This window comes from Ananas comosus, linkage group 25 (genome assembly GCF_001540865.1).
Source record: "Ananas comosus cultivar F153 linkage group 25, ASM154086v1, whole genome shotgun sequence".
Taxonomy (NCBI): Eukaryota; Viridiplantae; Streptophyta; class Magnoliopsida; order Poales; family Bromeliaceae; genus Ananas; species Ananas comosus.
This window is the reverse complement of record NC_033645.1, coordinates 663931-682114: the sequence shown is the minus strand read 5'-3', so window position 1 is coordinate 682114 and position 18184 is coordinate 663931. Positions and strand designations below refer to the sequence as shown.

At 34.8% G+C, this 18184-nt stretch overlaps 3 protein-coding genes across 4 annotated transcripts; 1 reads left to right on the top strand and 2 right to left on the bottom strand.

Moving 5' to 3' along the window:
• Nucleotides 1166-6728, top strand: LOC109703639 (trafficking protein particle complex subunit 2-like protein). Of its 2 annotated transcripts, none has more exons than XM_020224340.1 (5): nucleotides 1166-1316; nucleotides 1447-1543; nucleotides 4900-4978; nucleotides 5415-5496; nucleotides 6287-6728. In XM_020224340.1, exons 1-5 carry the CDS (start codon nucleotides 1284-1286, stop codon nucleotides 6422-6424), a joined length of 429 nt encoding a protein of 142 aa, XP_020079929.1. In that variant the 5' UTR covers nucleotides 1166-1283; the 3' UTR covers nucleotides 6425-6728. The 2 variants fall into 2 exon arrangements, with proteins under 2 accessions (XP_020079929.1, XP_020079927.1); XM_020224338.1 differs by lacking the exons at nucleotides 1166-1316; nucleotides 1447-1543 and adding exons at nucleotides 3636-3797; nucleotides 3926-4022.
• LOC109703640 lies at nucleotides 11523-12385 on the bottom strand. Its single transcript, XM_020224341.1, has 2 exons — nucleotides 11710-12385; nucleotides 11523-11547 (listed from the first exon to the last, which is right to left on the bottom strand). The coding sequence occupies exon 1, from the start codon at nucleotides 12174-12176 to the stop codon at nucleotides 11727-11729; it is 450 nt and encodes a 149-aa protein (XP_020079930.1). The 5' UTR covers nucleotides 12177-12385; the 3' UTR covers nucleotides 11523-11547; nucleotides 11710-11726.
• Nucleotides 15600-16637, bottom strand: LOC109703595. The gene has a single exon (XM_020224267.1). The coding sequence runs from the start codon at nucleotides 16090-16092 to the stop codon at nucleotides 15775-15777; it is 318 nt and encodes a 105-aa protein (XP_020079856.1). The 5' UTR covers nucleotides 16093-16637; the 3' UTR covers nucleotides 15600-15774.

Sequence of the window (18184 nt, the reverse complement as noted above, 5' to 3'; positions counted from 1 at the left end):
ATCCGATGCGACGATCGGCTCCGTTAAATATAATCTACTCTATTGGAACTATTTAGAAATCAAATTTTATAATTTTTTGACATCATTTACCAAGCGATTAAAAGGTCTCAAAAATGACTATTTTAACGGCCTATGTGACACGTTTTTAAGTTCAACGGTGTAGAAGTATCCAAATTAGATGAAAATTTAATAGAAAATTCTACTTAACATCAATAGCAAGACCAATACTTCCGATTTGAAATTTGAGTCATTTATCACTGTTTTTTATAGATTTTTATTTTCAGCCGTTTATTTTGAGGCTATTTGTTTACTAGACAAACGAAGTCAAAAATTTATGGAATTTGATTTCTAGGTAGTTCTAATAGCGCAGATTATGCCTAATGAAACAGATCGCCGAATCGAATGTCCCATTATTGAAAACAACTTACAAATACGGAGAGTTCCGTATTTTCGAAAGCATAGAAGCCTAGCTCTCTCTCTCTCTCTCTATATATATATATATATATATATAAAGAGAGAGAGAGAGAGAGAGAGAGAGAGAGAGGTAAGGATCAAGAGTCCGTTGCACTCCATTCTCCTTGAATATATCTTTCTAAATCTTTTGAGATTTTATCTTCCTCTGGAATTGCTCTTCCGGTGCTAGAACTAGAATAGGCTATGCTTGGCGAGATCTCAGCTATCGGGCAAGGAATATCTCCAACTACTATTTGGATTTGAGGTGACCACAGGTTGTTGTGGAGGGTCTATTTCAATGACAATATATATATATATATATATTTCAAAAGAAGTTCCTTTAATAAAAGGGCATGCAAGGGCTAGAATATATTCCTAAGGAAGCTCCTTTAATAAAGGGGCATGCGAGGGTTAGAACCTGTTCGATTGCGACCGAAGTACCAACCAACTATACTAGACGGTGATGGTCAATCTCAAATATAGCCTTTGTGAACAAAACACTTTCTACACTATCACCAAAACTCCCAGACAAATATCTCTACACACTCTCTCCTCTTTCTTGTTTTTTTTTTCAAGCCCAATGATATTAAGCGGCCCCTAATACCAAACGGGCCCTAAATTTCGAAATACCAATGGGCTTGGTAGGCCGAGTGTTAGGCCCATAAAAGGCCCAATTAGGTGTAACTCCATTAGAGTTAAAAAAAAAAAAAAGGAAAAACTAAAACTCCCCTCTTGTGCTTCGTCGCATCTCCCCTCCGAAGTCCGAACACACCGGAACCGTCCGAGGAGGGGGGGTGGTATTGGAGAAGGAGCATCGTCGCCACACCGAGATGATCGTGTGCGTCGCCGTCGTGGGGAATCAGGTCCGGTGCTTTAAATCTCACGCTCATGATTGATCTCTCTTTCTCTCTCTCTCTCTCTCTCTCTCTCTCTATTACTGGAATCGAACGGTCCAGATCTGATCGACCTCGTCCTCTCCGAGGGGGTGCACAGAACAATCCGGTGTACCTGCAGAGCTTCACGGAGGCCGACGACGCCCTGAAGCTCCATCACATCGTCCACTGCTCCTTGGACGTCATCGACGAGCGAGGTCCCCCTTTTTCTCTTTTCCTACTTTTTTTTTTAAAAAAAATTTAATTGAAAAAAAAGCTTAATCCATCACTTTTCATTTTAGATCTCTACTCGAGTTCCGTGTCAAGAAATTCGAAATTTCATAATTTTTCGACTTTATTCTGGCAAATTTACATTATATTATCTCTTAAAAAAAGTCAATTTTGAAAACTCAAAATCTAAAAAGTAAGTTCAAACAGCGTAGATCAAGTTTAGCAGCGCAGATCGTTTACTTTCAGAAGTGTATTGTTCTACATTTGCTCGGTGTATTAAGAGGAATCTAAGATAGTAACAACATTGGAAAATTATTTGTGAAAATTGATGTATAGTGTGCATAAGTATTACGGATATGTTGTGTATACAAACCTGGGATTTGCGCGAAAAATCTATGCGCTGTAGTGATACGATATACCGATCTTGATTTGGATAGAGTCAAGTGTTTTAACGGATATCGGTATCTGGATAATCATGTCTTCATCGCTATTGTGTAGCTTAGATCAATNGCAAATTTTTAGCCTTTGGATATATCTATATATATATGCTATGGATATATCTATATAGAGCTAGGCTGGTATACTATCAGTAGCACGGAAGCCTCCGTGCTACCAAGTTGTTTTCAATGATGCGGCTTTCAAATCGACGATCGGCTCCGTTAGACTTCATTTACACTATTGAAAGTATTTGAAAAATAAATTTCATAATTTTTCGATATCATTTACCCATCAAACTAGTAGTCTAAAAATGAACGGCTGAAAATAAAAATCTCAAAAAAAATGATGATAGAAGACTTGAATTTAAGATCAGAGGTACTGTTCTTACTTTGAATAGTAAAAAAAATTTCTATAAAAATTTCATCTGATTTGGATTGTTTTACACCGTTAAATTTACAAATGCATCACATCTACCATTAAAATTGTCAATTCTGAGGCCTTTTGATCACTAGCCAAATGATGTCGAAAAATTCTGAAATATAGTTTCCAAATACTTTCAATAGTATAGATCAAGTCTAACGGAGCCGATCGTCGATTTGAAAGTCGCATCATTGAAAACAACTTGGTAGCACGGAAGCCTTCGTGCTACCGATAGTATAGTAGCCGGACTCTATATATATATATATAGAGTTGAGCTAGAATACTCTCGATAGTAAACAGAGCATTTTACTATCGAGTTGTTTTCGATGAGAGAGCTTCCAAATTGACGATCGGCTCTGTTAAATATGATCTAAACTATTTAAACTATCTAGAAATCAAATTTCACGCACTTTCGATATTGTTCTTTTATTCATCTAGTGAACAAAAAATGAATGGTTGAAAATGAATATTCTTTCAAAAATGACGATAGGAGTCTTGTAATCAAGATCAAGAGTATAGATTTTGTTTTAAATAGTTTAGAGAATTTTCTAACAAAAATTCAATTGATTTGGATATCTTTACACCGTTAAACGAGAAAACGTCTCTTATCCACCATTAAAATTACAAATTTTGAAACCTTTGATCATTAGGCAAATGATGTCGAAAAGATTTAAAATTTGATTTCTAAACATTTTAAATGGTATAGATCTGTTCAACGGAGCCGATCGTCAATTTGGAAGCTCTATCATCGAAAACAACTCGATAGTAAAATATCCCGTTTACTATCGAGAGTATTCTAGCTCAACTCTATATATATATATATATATATTTCAAAAGACGTTCCTTTAATAAAAGGGCATGCAAGGGCTAGAATATATTCCTAAGGAAGCTCCTTTAATAATGGGGCATGCGAGGGTTAGAACCTGTTCGATTGCGACCGAAGTACCAACCAACTATACTAGACGGTGATGGTCAATCTCAAATATAGCCTTTGTGAACAAAACACTTTCTACACTATCACCAAAACTCCCAGACAAATATCTCTACACACTCTCTCCTCTTTCTCTTTTTTTTTTTGTGGCCCAATGATATTAAGTGGCCCCTAATACCAAACAGGCTCTAAATTTCGAAATACCAATGGGCTTGGTAGGCCGAGTGTTAGGCCCATAAAAGGCCCAATTAAGTGTAACTCTATTAGAGTTAAAAAAAAAAAAGAAAAAAAAAGAAAAAAAGAAAAACTAAAACTCCCCTCTTGTGCTTCGTCGCTTCTCCCCTCCGAAGTCCGAACACACCGGAACCGTCCGAGGAGGGGGGGTGGTATTGGAGAAGGAGCATCGTCGCCACACCGAGATGATCGTGTGCGTCGCCGTCGTGGGGAATCAGGTCCGGTGCTTTAAATCTCGCGCTCATGATCTCTCTCTCTCTCTCTCTCTCTCTCTCTCTCTCTCTCTATTACTGGAATCGAACGGTCCAGATCTGATCGACCTCGTCCTCTCCGAGGGGGTGCACAGAACAATCCGGTGTACCTGCAGAGCTTCACGGAGGCCGACGACGCCCTGAAGCTCCATCACATCGTCCACTGCTCCTTGGACGTCATCGACGAGCGAGGTCCCCCCTTTTCTCTTTTCCTACTTTTTTTTTTTTTTAAAAAAATTTAATTGAAAAAAAAGCTTAATCCATCACTTTTCATTATAGATCTACTCGAGTTCCGTGTCGAGAAATTCGAAATTTTATAATTTTTCGACTTTATTCTGGCAAATTTACATTGTATTATCTCTTAAAAAAAGTCAATTTTGAAAACTCAAAATCTAAAAAGTAAGTTCAAATAGCGTAGATCAAGTTTAGCAGCGCAGATCGTTTACTTTCAGAAGTGTATTAAGAGGAATCTAAGATAGTAACAACATTGGAAAATTATTTGTGAAAATTGATGTATAGTGTGCATAAGTATTACGGATATGTTGGGTATACAAACCTGGGATTTGCGCGAAAAATCTATGCGCTGTAGTGATACGATATACGGATCTTGATTTGGATAGAGTCAAGTGTTTTAACGGATATCGGTATCTGGATAATCATATCTTCATCGCTATTGTGTAGCTTAGATCAATCGGTCGTCGTCAATAAGAAGAATCCGTTATAGAATGTTTAGTTATGGTTACAAATTTTAGTTGAAGCGAGGAAAACTAATGTGTTAACAAAGAAAAACTGAGTGCATTTGGTACATCAACAAGGACTTCGGATTGAGGTTTTGAGTCTTTAATTATAATCCGGTCCTGTTTTGGTAGTGCTTCGTCTTCTACGCCCTTTCGAGTGCTTCAGAGCTCTCTAAAATTCAAAAGCGCTTCAAAGAATATTAAAAATATTTAGCAAGTATCGTTGGTCAACATCGTAAATTGAACGAACAATTTGTGTAAGATTCACTGCATATGGAGCTGTGATTACTTCTTTGTGGCTTATGCTTTGTTGTGTTTTTTTCTTTCGCTAGTAAACAACCCTAAGAGAAGTGGGCCCACTCTGAACGAGACATTTCTGGGTCTTCTATATCCAACTGAGAACTACAAAGTGTAAGCTCTTTGAGACTCTTGGGCGGTGTGCTTTTCGTCGACTTGAAACATTCAGGAACTGTTCCATATATTCTATTTGAAATAGCTGGATTATCATTTTTCACCGCGCAGCTCAGGTCGAGTGAGTGGGCAGAAAGAGGTTAGGAATTCTTGTTAAAGGACCTTTATATTCCCGTGGAAATCTTATTCCCATCGGATACCCTGTGGTAAGATAACATGCCTACAATTTAGAAATCAAGTATAGTTTTGCTTATACCCCGCCGAACTGAGTTGCATGGTGTCAAATAGAGAATGTGGAGCATTCCCGGTATGTTGCTGATCAATGAAACGAAAGTATACTATGAGTTGACTTTCTCGTGCGTCTAAACAATTTTTGTCTGCATGAAACAAATTAATAGATACTTGTTTTGTTCCTTTTGCTTTATATGCTTTGTAGATATGGATATTTGACTAACACGAAGGTGAAGTTCATTATGGTTACAACTGATCTAGACGTGAAAGATGCGGATGTAAGAAATGTAAGTTTCTATACATGATACTTTTGTTATTTTGTCATGTTATTGTTGCAGAGTCTTGTTATGAGGTTAAAAATGCGTGCTATCTTCGTTCTAGTTAAAAGTTATTCTGCAAAATCATTACAAGTACGTGTCGGTTCTGGTTCAGATCCCAACCTACATCATGGTATTTCGGCAATATTGGATTCTAGTTGATTTGAATTGGTTTTCAAAAACTGAAATTTTACTAAGATTGAGAGCTTAGTTTGATTTTGCTCTGAACCGTTGGATCTGTAACTTGCCATTTTTTCTGCAGATTGAATTGGGTCAGAATATAGGTGAGATTGTATCGTACCAAATTTGTGCTATTTGAGTGAATGCTTAAACTCTCTCTCTCAACCTTTTAACTGCCAAAGCGTTGGCAGTAAGGAATGAAATGCTACAAGAGTGAGATTTACACTTTAACCTTGTAGCGAAGTGCCAAACTCTTCCTTACCATGACAGAGCATTTACCTGGAAGCTTTTGTGATATCATGATTATGGAACTTTGCAACAAAATGTGTCGGTCGAATGCCACTGTGTTTCATTATAACCTGTGATGACAAAGTCATCCATCGCCTTCAAGGTTGCGGCATATCATCTATGAAAGTGGAAAAGTCACAAGCAAGAACATCTCAGGAAGGATCAATAGATTTTTTTAAAAAAAATCAAAACCTGCCAATAATTCAACTTAATCTGAGCTTCTCTTTTGCATGTATGGAGAATTCTTATGTTATTTTTCTAGAACTTATGTGTCTTTTTTGCTGGCACTCAGTTTTTCCGGAGGTTTCATGCTGCGTATGTAGATGCTGTATCCAACCCCTTTCATGTTCCGGGGAAGAAGATCACCTCGAAAAGTTTCGCCGAAAGAGTCAGCGTCATCGTAAAGTCTTTTGGGTCAACCGCCGCATGATGAACGGCGATTCTATCATGATCCCCTCTTGCTAGAAAGTGTATAATCTGCATGAATTTCTCGTAATTTGCAGTTTCCCCTGCACCATATTTAGTTTTAATTGATCGATGGGTTATCGATCAGCCGCGATGTGCAACTTGTCATATATTCAGGTTTCTGTATTCTATTTCAGTTTTTTTTGTTTTGTTTGTAGGCAACTCGTGATGCAAACTTATTCTGGTGTAATTTTTCGGTGCGAAGAATCCTAAGCAACATTTGCACAAACCAATTTATTACACTGAATACAGCTTCTAATTCCTTGCCCTGTTTGGACGCAGTGAATATTTTAAATATTCAGTATATCTCATTGATTTATTCAAAAAATTGTGTATTTTGTTGATAAAGAGTGTTTACAATCAAATGTTTAAAATAAAATATTACATTCAGACTTTAAATCATTTTTTAGAATAAAATAAATTATTTCGTAGATAAAATATATTATCATATCAAATTATGGATAGTAAAATTTATAAAATTACGAAAAATTAAACTCTTTGGTTACTATTGTATTAAAAAAAAGTTTATACAAAATAAGATCACATATTCGAACATGACCTTTATTGATTTATGCTTCTATAGTTGAAATTTGGAGCTTTTCATTTAGTCACATGTAAGATTCTAAATTTGACACAATTTATTAAAATAATATATTTTGCTTATAAGGTGATTCATCAATATGGTACGTTATCTCTCTACTTAATCCCCACCCATGCATATATATCATGAGTAGAAGTAGTAAAACTATTTTATGTGAACAATGTCTACTATAAACACCACCTCTGAACTTGAATATAATGAAAGAAAATTAAATAAAACTCCGGTGATATATATTGTGGGTTCAAACTTAAAATATTATGTGCTAAAATCACATGAAATAATCGTTTACTTTTATTTACTTAAGCTGTTTTGCTGGGAGGATACCGAGCTGCCGATGAGTACTCGGTGGGTTTGATTTTATCAAAATGGGTGAATTTCTTCTATGTCTTTTTTGACATTAACAAATTGTAATTTCTACATATTCATGTGAATATATGTTTGAATGAATGTGTGCATACATAAAACATGCTTATCATACATGATTAAGTGAAATATCTATGTAGTAGATAAAAAGTAATTTTAGAAATAGCTTAGTTAGCATGCTTTATATGAGATTAGTAAAACTTGTGTAGTATAGGAAGTAATTATGTGATATCATTAGTTAATTAAACTATAGTGATGACATCTGCATGAATCATGACATGTAGCTTATTGATGGATAATTGTAATTAGCATGAAATATCAACTAGTATATGTAATGATTGTTGGAACAAATATCGCATAGAAATCTAATTGTGATTTAAATCTAACTAAATTTTATTATGAAAATAAATAAATCAACTTACAGATGATCGCTAAATCCAAATAAATACTTAATTGATCCGGAAGCGTGCGAGGCACTGCCCTAAGGCGTATTCCCGTCCTTACGTGCGGGATTAACCGGAAACACCGCCCCAAGGTACGACCGGAACTCCTCATTCTGCGAGCACGATCGTGAAGAGGTTGACGAAGCTTCTTTCAACACTCGGCGATAAAATGATCAAATAAAATGAATAAAAATTAAATTAAATCAACTCTCAAAATAATTAATTAGTAGCTCTCTGCCATGTTCTACTGTAATGAACAGTAGACAGGAGGCAGTATAAATGGGATGTAAATGGATCGTTGGAGGCCCCCCAACGTTCTACTCATTAATCCCATTTAATTCCATACGTTTCCACCTATTAATTAAAATAATAAATAATAATAAAAATATTGATAAAAGAGAATAAAAGAATTAATAAATAAAGAATAAAATAATAATAATAATAATTAAGAAAATTGAATAGTAATAATAATGATTAAGGGATTTTGAATTTTCCTCCAACAATGATTAGTATGTATGACACGTTAGAAAATATATCATATTGAGACAGATTTATGGTTGATTCTTTGCATCTATTTGCTGCACTTACTTATTCTACTTATTGTAGTTTACTCCTGTTTCAGTTGACCTAGTGATGTACACAGCGGGTCTGTACACGTGGCTGGTGAGCTTCCACTGAAGTTCAGAACGTGACAGATTATAGTGATATCTGATCAAAAACTAAAAGTTCATAAGCTTATACTGAAATAATACCAAATTACAGTTTAGAAGTAAAGTATAAAGTACATTTTAAATAGTTCCAAAATGCATCTCTGAACTAAACTAGAATAAGTTTACATGGATTTATCTATTTAACATCGATGAGGCTCTAACTAGTTGCTGACCCCTTGTTCGGAACCTTAGCCTTTTCTGCTGCGGAAGACTCTGCACAAAAGCAATCAACAAATGGGTATGAGAACTATTAAATAATAGTTTTAGTGATGTATTTCGCCACAAGAGAATAATAATATTTTTACATCCCACATGCAATGCGAATCAACTTACAACTCAATATGAAGGGTTTCAATCAACTATGCCAGCTGTTAGCTGTGAATCTTTATAGTGCGGTTTCTACAGCACGAAGTACTTCCACCCAAAGCAGATGAGCAAATCTGTCAAAGCTTTTTTCGTAATTTTAGTAACAAAAGAATCTCCAGGACGTGCAAATTGAGAAGCAGTGAGGAATAATAGTTAGTTACTTAATACTAAATAGAATCTTGACCTGTTTATAGTGTAGAGAGTTCATCTATCTAATAGCTTAACATTTTGGGTTGGGTTTGAGCCCTTTAATATAATATTAGATCCAGATTCACATTTCTTTGTTTGTGACCACCCAGTCCAGTGACTACATACTAGTTGCGTTTAGCACGTAAAGTTGATTGTATGCTGGTTGCACCTAATATATATATATATATATATATATATATATGAATTGAGTTTGTGTCACGTATTAGTTGTGCATTAATACTTGATTTTAATGTGATTGTATTAGGTCTCTGCCACTTACCAGTAGCATCTACCATATATCAAGAGCGGGTTTGAAGAATAATAGTCACATATCGGATATCGGATAGAAATTGAACTAATATATGATACACAAGATATTTCCATCTAATAGTTTAAACTTTCAGTTGGGTTTGAGCTCGTTAACACTTGAAATTTCAATCTAGTAGAAAAGGTTTCATATACAATAGAAATTACGTAAAACATGCTAAGGTACAATAACAAGAGAGACAATGAAGAGATAGCAAATCAATAAACATAAATTAATACCGAAATGCCATATGTAAGAATCAAACTCCAAGACCTCTTAGAATGTACAAGGATTTAGCACTGAATCTAATGCAAAACAGTTCAAAATTAGGCTTAATACTTTTCAACGTGAGATGCTTCAATTTATTTTTCATCATGTGCAGCGCTCAAATCTTGTAGAAGTGCGATCATACGAACGGTGGATAAAATCATCTCATCGATCGTGAAGAGGCTCCCCCATGTCAACTTTGTTGATGCAGTAATAAGCAACTAATTAAAAACAACTCAAAAGATTCTATTTGGTACGAGAGATTTTGAAGAATTATGTCCCATATATCATGCAATACTATACATAGTAACAAAAGAATATATAGAAAGTACTATTATACACGGTAACATTATCCTTGTGACATGTGATGTAACTTTTCCTAGTGAGTTTTCAAGGTTCACACATTTGATAACTTGAATGATGAATAAACTCACAACTTGGGACACAAAATGCATGGTATCCAAATAATTTTGACAAGTGGATGCATGGTTTTGCAAATTCTACTCTTCATTCAAAAATTATTTTTGTTAAGAAAAATGGTTGAATGACTGAATTAAAAGAAAAGAAGAATTGAATTATATATACTAAGAAAGAATCAAACTGGAAATTAAAATTGATTCCTTATAAAATTTTGGTCCTTCAACAATTAATGAATAGTCGGTGCAGAGTATTATCCATGAGCAATAAAGGTCAAATTAAAAGCAGTAAAAACTTATTATTTTCATAAACCTATTGACCTTTCTATGTAATTAATAACAATAATAAATATTAATAGATTCTCATATCTGCTTGTACCTACTAATACAGCAATTAACCAGTAGATAAAACTAGCAATGGTCAAAGTACGTAGATCATAGTATCGCCACAAGATGGTAAAGTGAAATCAGACGAAAACAAATACAATGATTTTGCGAGTATTTCCAACATTTTTACCTTTGCAATGTTGAATATTAATTTCCACACTATCGAATCCGAAAAGTCGACATCTAATTCTCAAAATTCTCAATAAATTATTCTTCAATAACTTAACGGTTAGATTTGGATATCCCGATTGTATTGAAACTTTTCTTCGATAAATTCTCATATCTGCTTACATATTCTAATGCACGAACTATTAGATAAAGCTAGCAAGATGGTAAAGTGGAATCAGACTAAAGAATAACAATGATTTTTGCAGAGTTTTTCGACGTTTTTACCTCTCAATATCGAATATCTACACACTCGAATCCTAAAAAACAATTCAATTCTCAAAAATTACTCAGTAATTAACGATTAGATTTGGATATTCCTATTATACTGAAGCATTCCTCTAATAAATTCACGCATCGGCTTTCATATACTAATGCAACGACCATTAGATAAAGCTAATAACCGTCGGAGTAGATCAAGATATATCTCAAGTTTAATTCTAAAAACTCACAATAAAATTCTGCAGTAATAATACATAGCAAGTAATACAACCGTAACTCGATTTTAAACACTAATAAGAAGGTAAAATAGAAGCAGGTCAAACAATAAGAATAATTTAACAAGGCTTTTGTTCAACATTTTTAAATCATGATATTAAAAACTTATGCTCTTTCAAATTCTAAGTCTTTAAATTTTCAAAATTTTCAAATTTGAATGCATTACCATGCTACAACCACAATACCACATTTGCGGGAAAAAAAAAATTTGCAAACCACACGTGCGCTCATGTGTGCGAAAAAGGTCACTGCTCCAAAGAAACTTCCAATTAATCCATGTTTCCAGAAACAAGGCAATTCTTTTTTTTTTTTTTGGTTCATATAAATAATTTATAATTAAAAAACTAAAANCTCTCTCTCTCTCTCTCTCTCTCTCCTCACAAGCAACGCACCCCACCACTATAACATTAATAAACCTTAAGCCCCCCATATAACCATTGGTTTTTCCCGTACATGCATTAATCTTGGAAGAGCTAGTGGTGGCCATTGCAATCTTCGCTCCACCACCACAACAGTGAACATTACAAAAAAAAAAAACTCTCTCTCTCTCTCTCTCTATTCTCTTTCCCCGTCGCTCCTCCTCCTCTTCATCTCGCTCTTAGCGTTTCCTCCATCTCCGATCGGAGCCGTCGCCGCGTAGAGATCCGCGATCGAACGGTAGCGACGCCTCCTCCCCCGCGGCGCGCCGCCTCCTCCCACCGCGTCGTCGTCGTCGTCCTCCTCCTCGTCCTTCTCCTCCGCCCCCGCCGCCGCATCGCGCCGCCGCGTGTTCACCGAGCGAGGCGAGGACGAGTCGTCGCCGCCGCGCGCCGCGGCGGCGGCGGAGGCCGAGGCGGCGTAGGGCTCGATCCCGAGCGCGTCCGCGGACGAGTCGCCGGAGCTCTCGCTTAGTTGGACGAGGTTCGCCGCCGCGGCGAGCTCGGCGGCGCTGAAGCGGGCGAGGACGAGGCGATCGGGGCGCGCCACGCGGATCGGATTCGGAGAGCGTAATAGGTCGGTTCCCATTCCTCCTCTCTCTCTCTACCTCTCTCTACGATTCTCTCTCTCTCTCTCTCTCTCTCTCTCTCTCTCTCTAGGGTTTCGTGGGGGAGATGGTGTGGGTTTTGGGGACGTTTTGGAGAGAGCGTAACATATATATATACAGTGGTGGAGTTTTTTCCGATTCCGAGTGCGAGTAGGATTAGGATTTGGTAAAAATGTATGGGGACCCCTCAACAATTGGATATTTTGAAAAATCCCGTCAAGTTTTACTCTTTTTTAAATTAATATTGATTAATTTACTTTTATTTACGAAAAGCAATTAAAATTATTAGACTAATAAAAGCATCAATAAATTTGATAAATTTTTAAATTCCAGAAAAAAAAATGAAAGTTAAAGAAGTTTTAATCAAAAAGTTTGAAGCTGAGGGGTCCATTTCCCAATTTACTATAACTCAGTGGGTCTACATGCGATTTCACCTTATTAGAATTAGGAAACCGACTAATATTGACGAGGGTAAAGGTTTTTTGTTCGTGCTTACGGTGCCTCGCGAGGGCACCGTTTTAAACAAACAGACGCAGTTGACCGTTGGGGCATGGGGCACATAGGACGAATAGTAGTTTGACACGTGGAGGGCTGTGGGGGTGTTAGTGGGTGCGATGTCACTGGCGATTAGAGGGTGGGGGAATTTGTAAAAGTGATGGAACTCTGTACATAGGCGTCTCATTGAGCCGAACGCGAGTAAGCTGGGGTCGACTGCGTGTTCGACTCGTTTAATCTGACTTGTTAAAGTATCGAGTCAAAAAATTCAGTTTGCGTTTGACAAAAACTGACTCACGAGCTTGCCAACAAAAATAACTTAAATGAATTAGATTGGATATATATAAAAAACTAAATTTATAAAATTTTACTTATTAAATTTAATTTAAAGGTTGAAACTTTACACACACACACACATATATATATATATATATATATATATATATATGAGTCTTTTATAATTAAGCTCGGCTTTATGTTTTTTTTTTGCTAGAACTTAAATAATAAAAGTAATATATTATATACATAATTATTTATTTATATATATAAATATAAAATATATGTATTCGAGCTATTATCGAGCCAAAAAGGAGCGAGCTGACCTCAAGCTCTTGTTCGGCTCGTTTATCAAACATGCTGAAAAATTCAGCTCGTGTTCGGCTCATTTACTAAATAAGCAATTCGATTTCAAGTTCATTTCGAGTCGAATACGAGATAACTCGCAAACAGCGAGCTAGATTGCCACCTCTATCTGTATGTGCATATTTATAAAATTTTGATTTTCTGCCTTGGTAACAAATAGAAAGTTAAATTATTATTTTTTTTAGGAAAAGATATTGTCATATATATTTTGTTTATTTATTAAAAAATAAATTTAGCTATAAATATAAATAAACTAGAGACCTCGGATACCAACTATTAAACTTTTTGTCACTTAAGATACGGACTGTGAAGGTTAGTTTCAATTGGAACATGATATGCGGACTACAATTAATAGTAAAAAAAAGATAATACGGCAGTGCAAATTAATGTGTTGGGATCAAGTTTGCTTACTAGTTTGGTTTGAAATTACGATCCAGATTGCATACTTTAAGGTATCGTTTGGTTCGGGGATAAGAAAAAAGTGGCTATTCCAGGGATAGGTATAAATTGAGGTATAAGCGAGGATTAGATCAATTTTGCGTTTGGATGAAAATTGGGTTATTCCTGGAATAAAAAAAATAGCGTTTGGTTAGGTAAGATGGAATAAGAAAGATAATGGGTTTTGTAAATAAAAAATAATGATATTATCCACTTATTATATTTGAATTTGAATTTTTAAATTTTTAAATTTATATTTCTAAATTTAAAATTTTAACTTTGAAATTTAAAATCTCAAATTTTAAATTCAAAATTTTAAATTTTAAATTTCAAACTTTAAATTTAAGATCATATTTAAATTAAAAAAATATAAAATATCAAATTTTAAATTTCAAAAATTTAAAATATCAAAATTTAAATTTAAAATTTAAAATTTATAATTTAAATTTTAAACTTTAATTTTGAGATTATAAATTATAAATTTTAAAAATTTAAATTTTTAATTTTTAAAATTTTAAAATAAGAATAGTGGTGGGAACAATTAATAAAAATAATTTATTATAATAAATTTATAAATTTTTTAAAAATTCTACTTAAATTTAAATTTAATAAAAAGAATTTATTATAATATTTAAATATAATTTATTATAAATTTTATTATAATATTTAAATATAAATAATATGTATTAATATAGTACAATTAATAATTTTATAATAAAAATAATGTATTATAATATATAACATATTATATTTATATAATTTAGTTTAATTCAATTTATAAGTTTAATTAAGTTTGAAATTAAGCATTGGAATAGCACTATTCCACCAAAATGGTGGAATAGCAAATCCCTTGCTATTCCGGGATAACCGAGAATAGCAAGGTTTGACCGGGATAAAATATCCCGGCCAAATTTCACCCCGTTTGGCGGAATAGCGGGGATAACTTTCGTTATCCCCGCTTATCCCGCGATCCAAACGGGGCCTAAGAAACAAAAGAGAAAATTTCAGGCCCAAACTACATATATATTTAGTTGTTGAATATAAGATATTAAAATATTATTTATTTTCTGGTAGCTTAAGTCTTTTATTAGGGAATTAGAGTTAATTCACGTGATAGCAGATTAGAAGATTACGAGCTAATCATGCTTTGCTTTGAGACTCAATGTAGAAAGTGTTGAATATAAAATATTAAAATACCGTTCTCTAACAGTTTCAGCTTTTGTGAGGAATAGCACTTATTTCACAGATGAAAAAAATACGCATACGTAGCATAACACATTGGACAAATTGATCAGCGACCTCAATATATTAAGACTGAATCCTAAATAGTTATTGATCGTCCTTACCAAAAGCGACAAAGATGACAAAAATGACTCGATAATTAGTATCCAAACTCCTAAGTTTTCGGAGCATAATTAATTTACGTACCTAGTTAAATTTATTTTAAAATAATAATATAAAATAAATAACATGCTATCCTTCTCTTTGAAAAATGAAAATGAAATTCCCAGGTAGTATTGAGGAAGACACAATTCTTATCATTTTCATGTTGGCCCAGTTTGTTCCCACTTGCGACAGCAAAACAACATGAGCAGTTTCATGTCACTATTTTTGGTTCTCAAACAGTAAGGCTGTATTTTGTTATAATTTTTAACTCGAATTTTATAAATCATTATCACGTCATTAATTATAATACTATTGCATCATTTCAACATGTAACCGAATATATTAATATTTAGTTAGTTAATTAAATTATAAAATTTAATTATAATAATTTAAAAAAATTAAAGAACTAAATATTAGAACCAAAATATCAAGATGTTTGGAGGACCAAAGGTGTTGTTTAGTTTTTTCGCACAATTTTCTTAATCCAAACTAGAGTCACCGTCTCACCGACGGTGCGTGGTCACAACCAAAATGCGCACAATATCCACGAAAATCGCACATAATTACAAAACACCCATTCCGTACACCCTCTCTCTCTCTCTCTCTCTCTCTCTCTCTCTATTTCCATTCACGATCCTCCTCTTCTTCCTCCCTCCTCCGCTTCTCGCGTCGCGCTACGCCATTGTTCTCCTCGTCAGGGCTCCATCCATCTCCCCCTCCGGTCTCAATCGCATCCGTCGCCGCGTAGAGATCGGAGATCGAACGGTACCGCGTCCTCCTCCGCCGCCGCCGCGCGCTCCCGAGCTCCTCCTCCCCCGCGTCTCCGCCGCCGCCGAGCTGGACGAGCCGCGCCGCCGCCGCGAGCTCGGCGGCGCCGAAGACGTCGAGGATCGGGCGAGGGGCCGGATCCGGGAGATATACGAGGTGCGTTTCCATTAATTCTCTCTCTCTCTCTCTCTCTCTCGATCTCGATCTCGATCTCGAATTGGATTGGATTGGATTGGATTGGATTTGGGGAGTGCTAGGGTTTGCGGGGAACGAAGGTTTCCTTGTTCGTGAGGGTATGGTGTTTAGAGTGCGTTTATGATGATGACTCGTCGATGCGATTTTTATATGTAGGTGGAACAGGGACTGGGTTCGCCGCGGTGGGGTATTATACTATTATTATTACGATTTAGGAAAACCGCGTCGTATATACTAATATAAGGAGTTGAGGGTACGGTGCCTCGCGTAGCATAGAGTGTACCCCTAAAATATTACCAAGTACAATCACTATTATATCCCTATAAAAATGCGGGAATATAATTTGAATGAGGAGTTTGTCGTTCTCCCTTATTAGTCCTCTTCCTAAATCTACTGTCCAATAGGATAATAAAATTCGCATTGAAAAAAAATTTAAAAAAAAACTGGAATGAGGCTTTTAGATTTGATTTTAATTATTTTATTGAGAATATATAAGTATTTTTTTAGGGGTAATTATTTATATATTTTTAAAAAGTTTCCGATTTTCTGATTTACCGTTCTTGAAAGGCTAATATTGAAATATTTTTTTTACATTCCAATCTATTTTAAATATACCCATCGAATTAAATTCAGATATTATCTTTATAAAATTATTATTTTGTCTTTTCAAATATACTCTTCTATCATCACCAACTTTTCTTATTCGCCCTTAAGTTATGAGTACAAAAGGTATTTTGATTTTTGGTGAGCGAGTCGGCTCGTGTTTGACTCACGTTCGGCTCGATATTCGGCTCGCTCGTGCTTGGCTCGAATTAATTTCAAGTCGAGCTTGAGCCTAAATTTAGACTCGAAATTAATTTCAAGCCAAGCTTGAGTATTACCGAGCTCGCTCAATTTAGGCTGCAAAGGCTCTCTCTCTCTCTCTCTCTCTCTCTCTCTATATATATATATATATAGAGTTGAGCTAGAATACTATCGGTAGTAAACGTGCCGTTTTACTACCGATTTGTTTTCGATGATAGAACTTCCAAATTGACGATCAGCTCCGTTGAATATGATCTATACCACTTGAAGTGTTTAGAAATTAAATTTCAAATCTTTTCGACATCATTTGCCTAATGATCAAAGGGTTTCAAAATTTGTAATTTTAATGGTCGATAAGAGGCGTTTTCTCGTTTAACGACGTAAAGATATCCAAATCAATTGAATTTTTGTTAGAAAATTCTTAAACTACTTAAAACTAAGGATCTGAATACTTTGATCTTATATTTACAAGACTGCGCCTATATCATATTTTTTAAAGATATCATTTGTTCACCATTCATTTTTCTGGTTCACTTTGATGAAAAAGACATATTTGAAAGTGCTGTGGAAATTTGATTTCTAGGTATTTATAAATGTTTAGATCATACTTTAACGGAGCCAGATCTCGTACAATTTGGAAGCTCTTATTCATCCGAAAACAACATCGTAGTCAGTAAACTGGCTTCGTTACTACTAATGAGTTATTCTTGCTCAGACTCTATACTTAAATATATATATATATAGAGAGAGAGAGAGAGAGAAAAAAAAGTCTACTATATTATTAATAGTACTGACCACTTGCTATTAGGTTTTCGGCCCTTGGATGAAGGGATGTGCGGTTAGGATGATAGTAAATAGAATGTTTTTCTTTTATCATCACATAATAACTATCTAAGTGCTGAAATCCTAATAGCAAGTAGTTGATACTATTAATAATATTGTAACCTAATTCTATATATATAGAGAGAGAGAGTTCAGTTATGGTGCTTGTAAAAGCACCAAGCACTTGGTGCTTGTAAGTTTTTTACCGTTAGATCTATTCTTCGGGTCATTTTCAACCATTAGATTATACTATTCAACCAACCACCCACTCAACTCTAGGGGGCCCACATCATCCTAACCGTATATCTCTTAATCCAATGGCCTAAAATCTACAAACACCAATAACTTGGTATTTTTAAAAGCATAGGAGCTCAATTATATATATATATATATATATATATATATATATATATATATATATATATATATATATATATAT

Excerpts from the sequence above, each read along its gene's own strand:
- LOC109703595 (XM_020224267.1), bottom strand. The coding sequence starts at position 16,092 with ATGGAAACGCACCTCGTATATCTCCCGGATCCGGCCCCTCGCCCGATC.
- LOC109703640 (XM_020224341.1), bottom strand. The coding sequence starts at position 12,176 with ATGGGAACCGACCTATTACGCTCTCCGAATCCGATCCGCGTGGCGCGC.
- LOC109703639 (XM_020224340.1), top strand. The coding sequence starts at position 1,284 with ATGATCGTGTGCGTCGCCGTCGTGGGGAATCAG. Across the intron at positions 1,317-1,446 it reads TCGCCGTCGTGGGGAATCAG|AACAATCCGGTGTACCTGCA; the intron begins GTCCGGTGCTTT and ends GGGGGTGCACAG. Across the intron at positions 4,979-5,414 it reads CCAACTGAGAACTACAAAGT|ATATGGATATTTGACTAACA; the intron begins GTAAGCTCTTTG and ends TATGCTTTGTAG.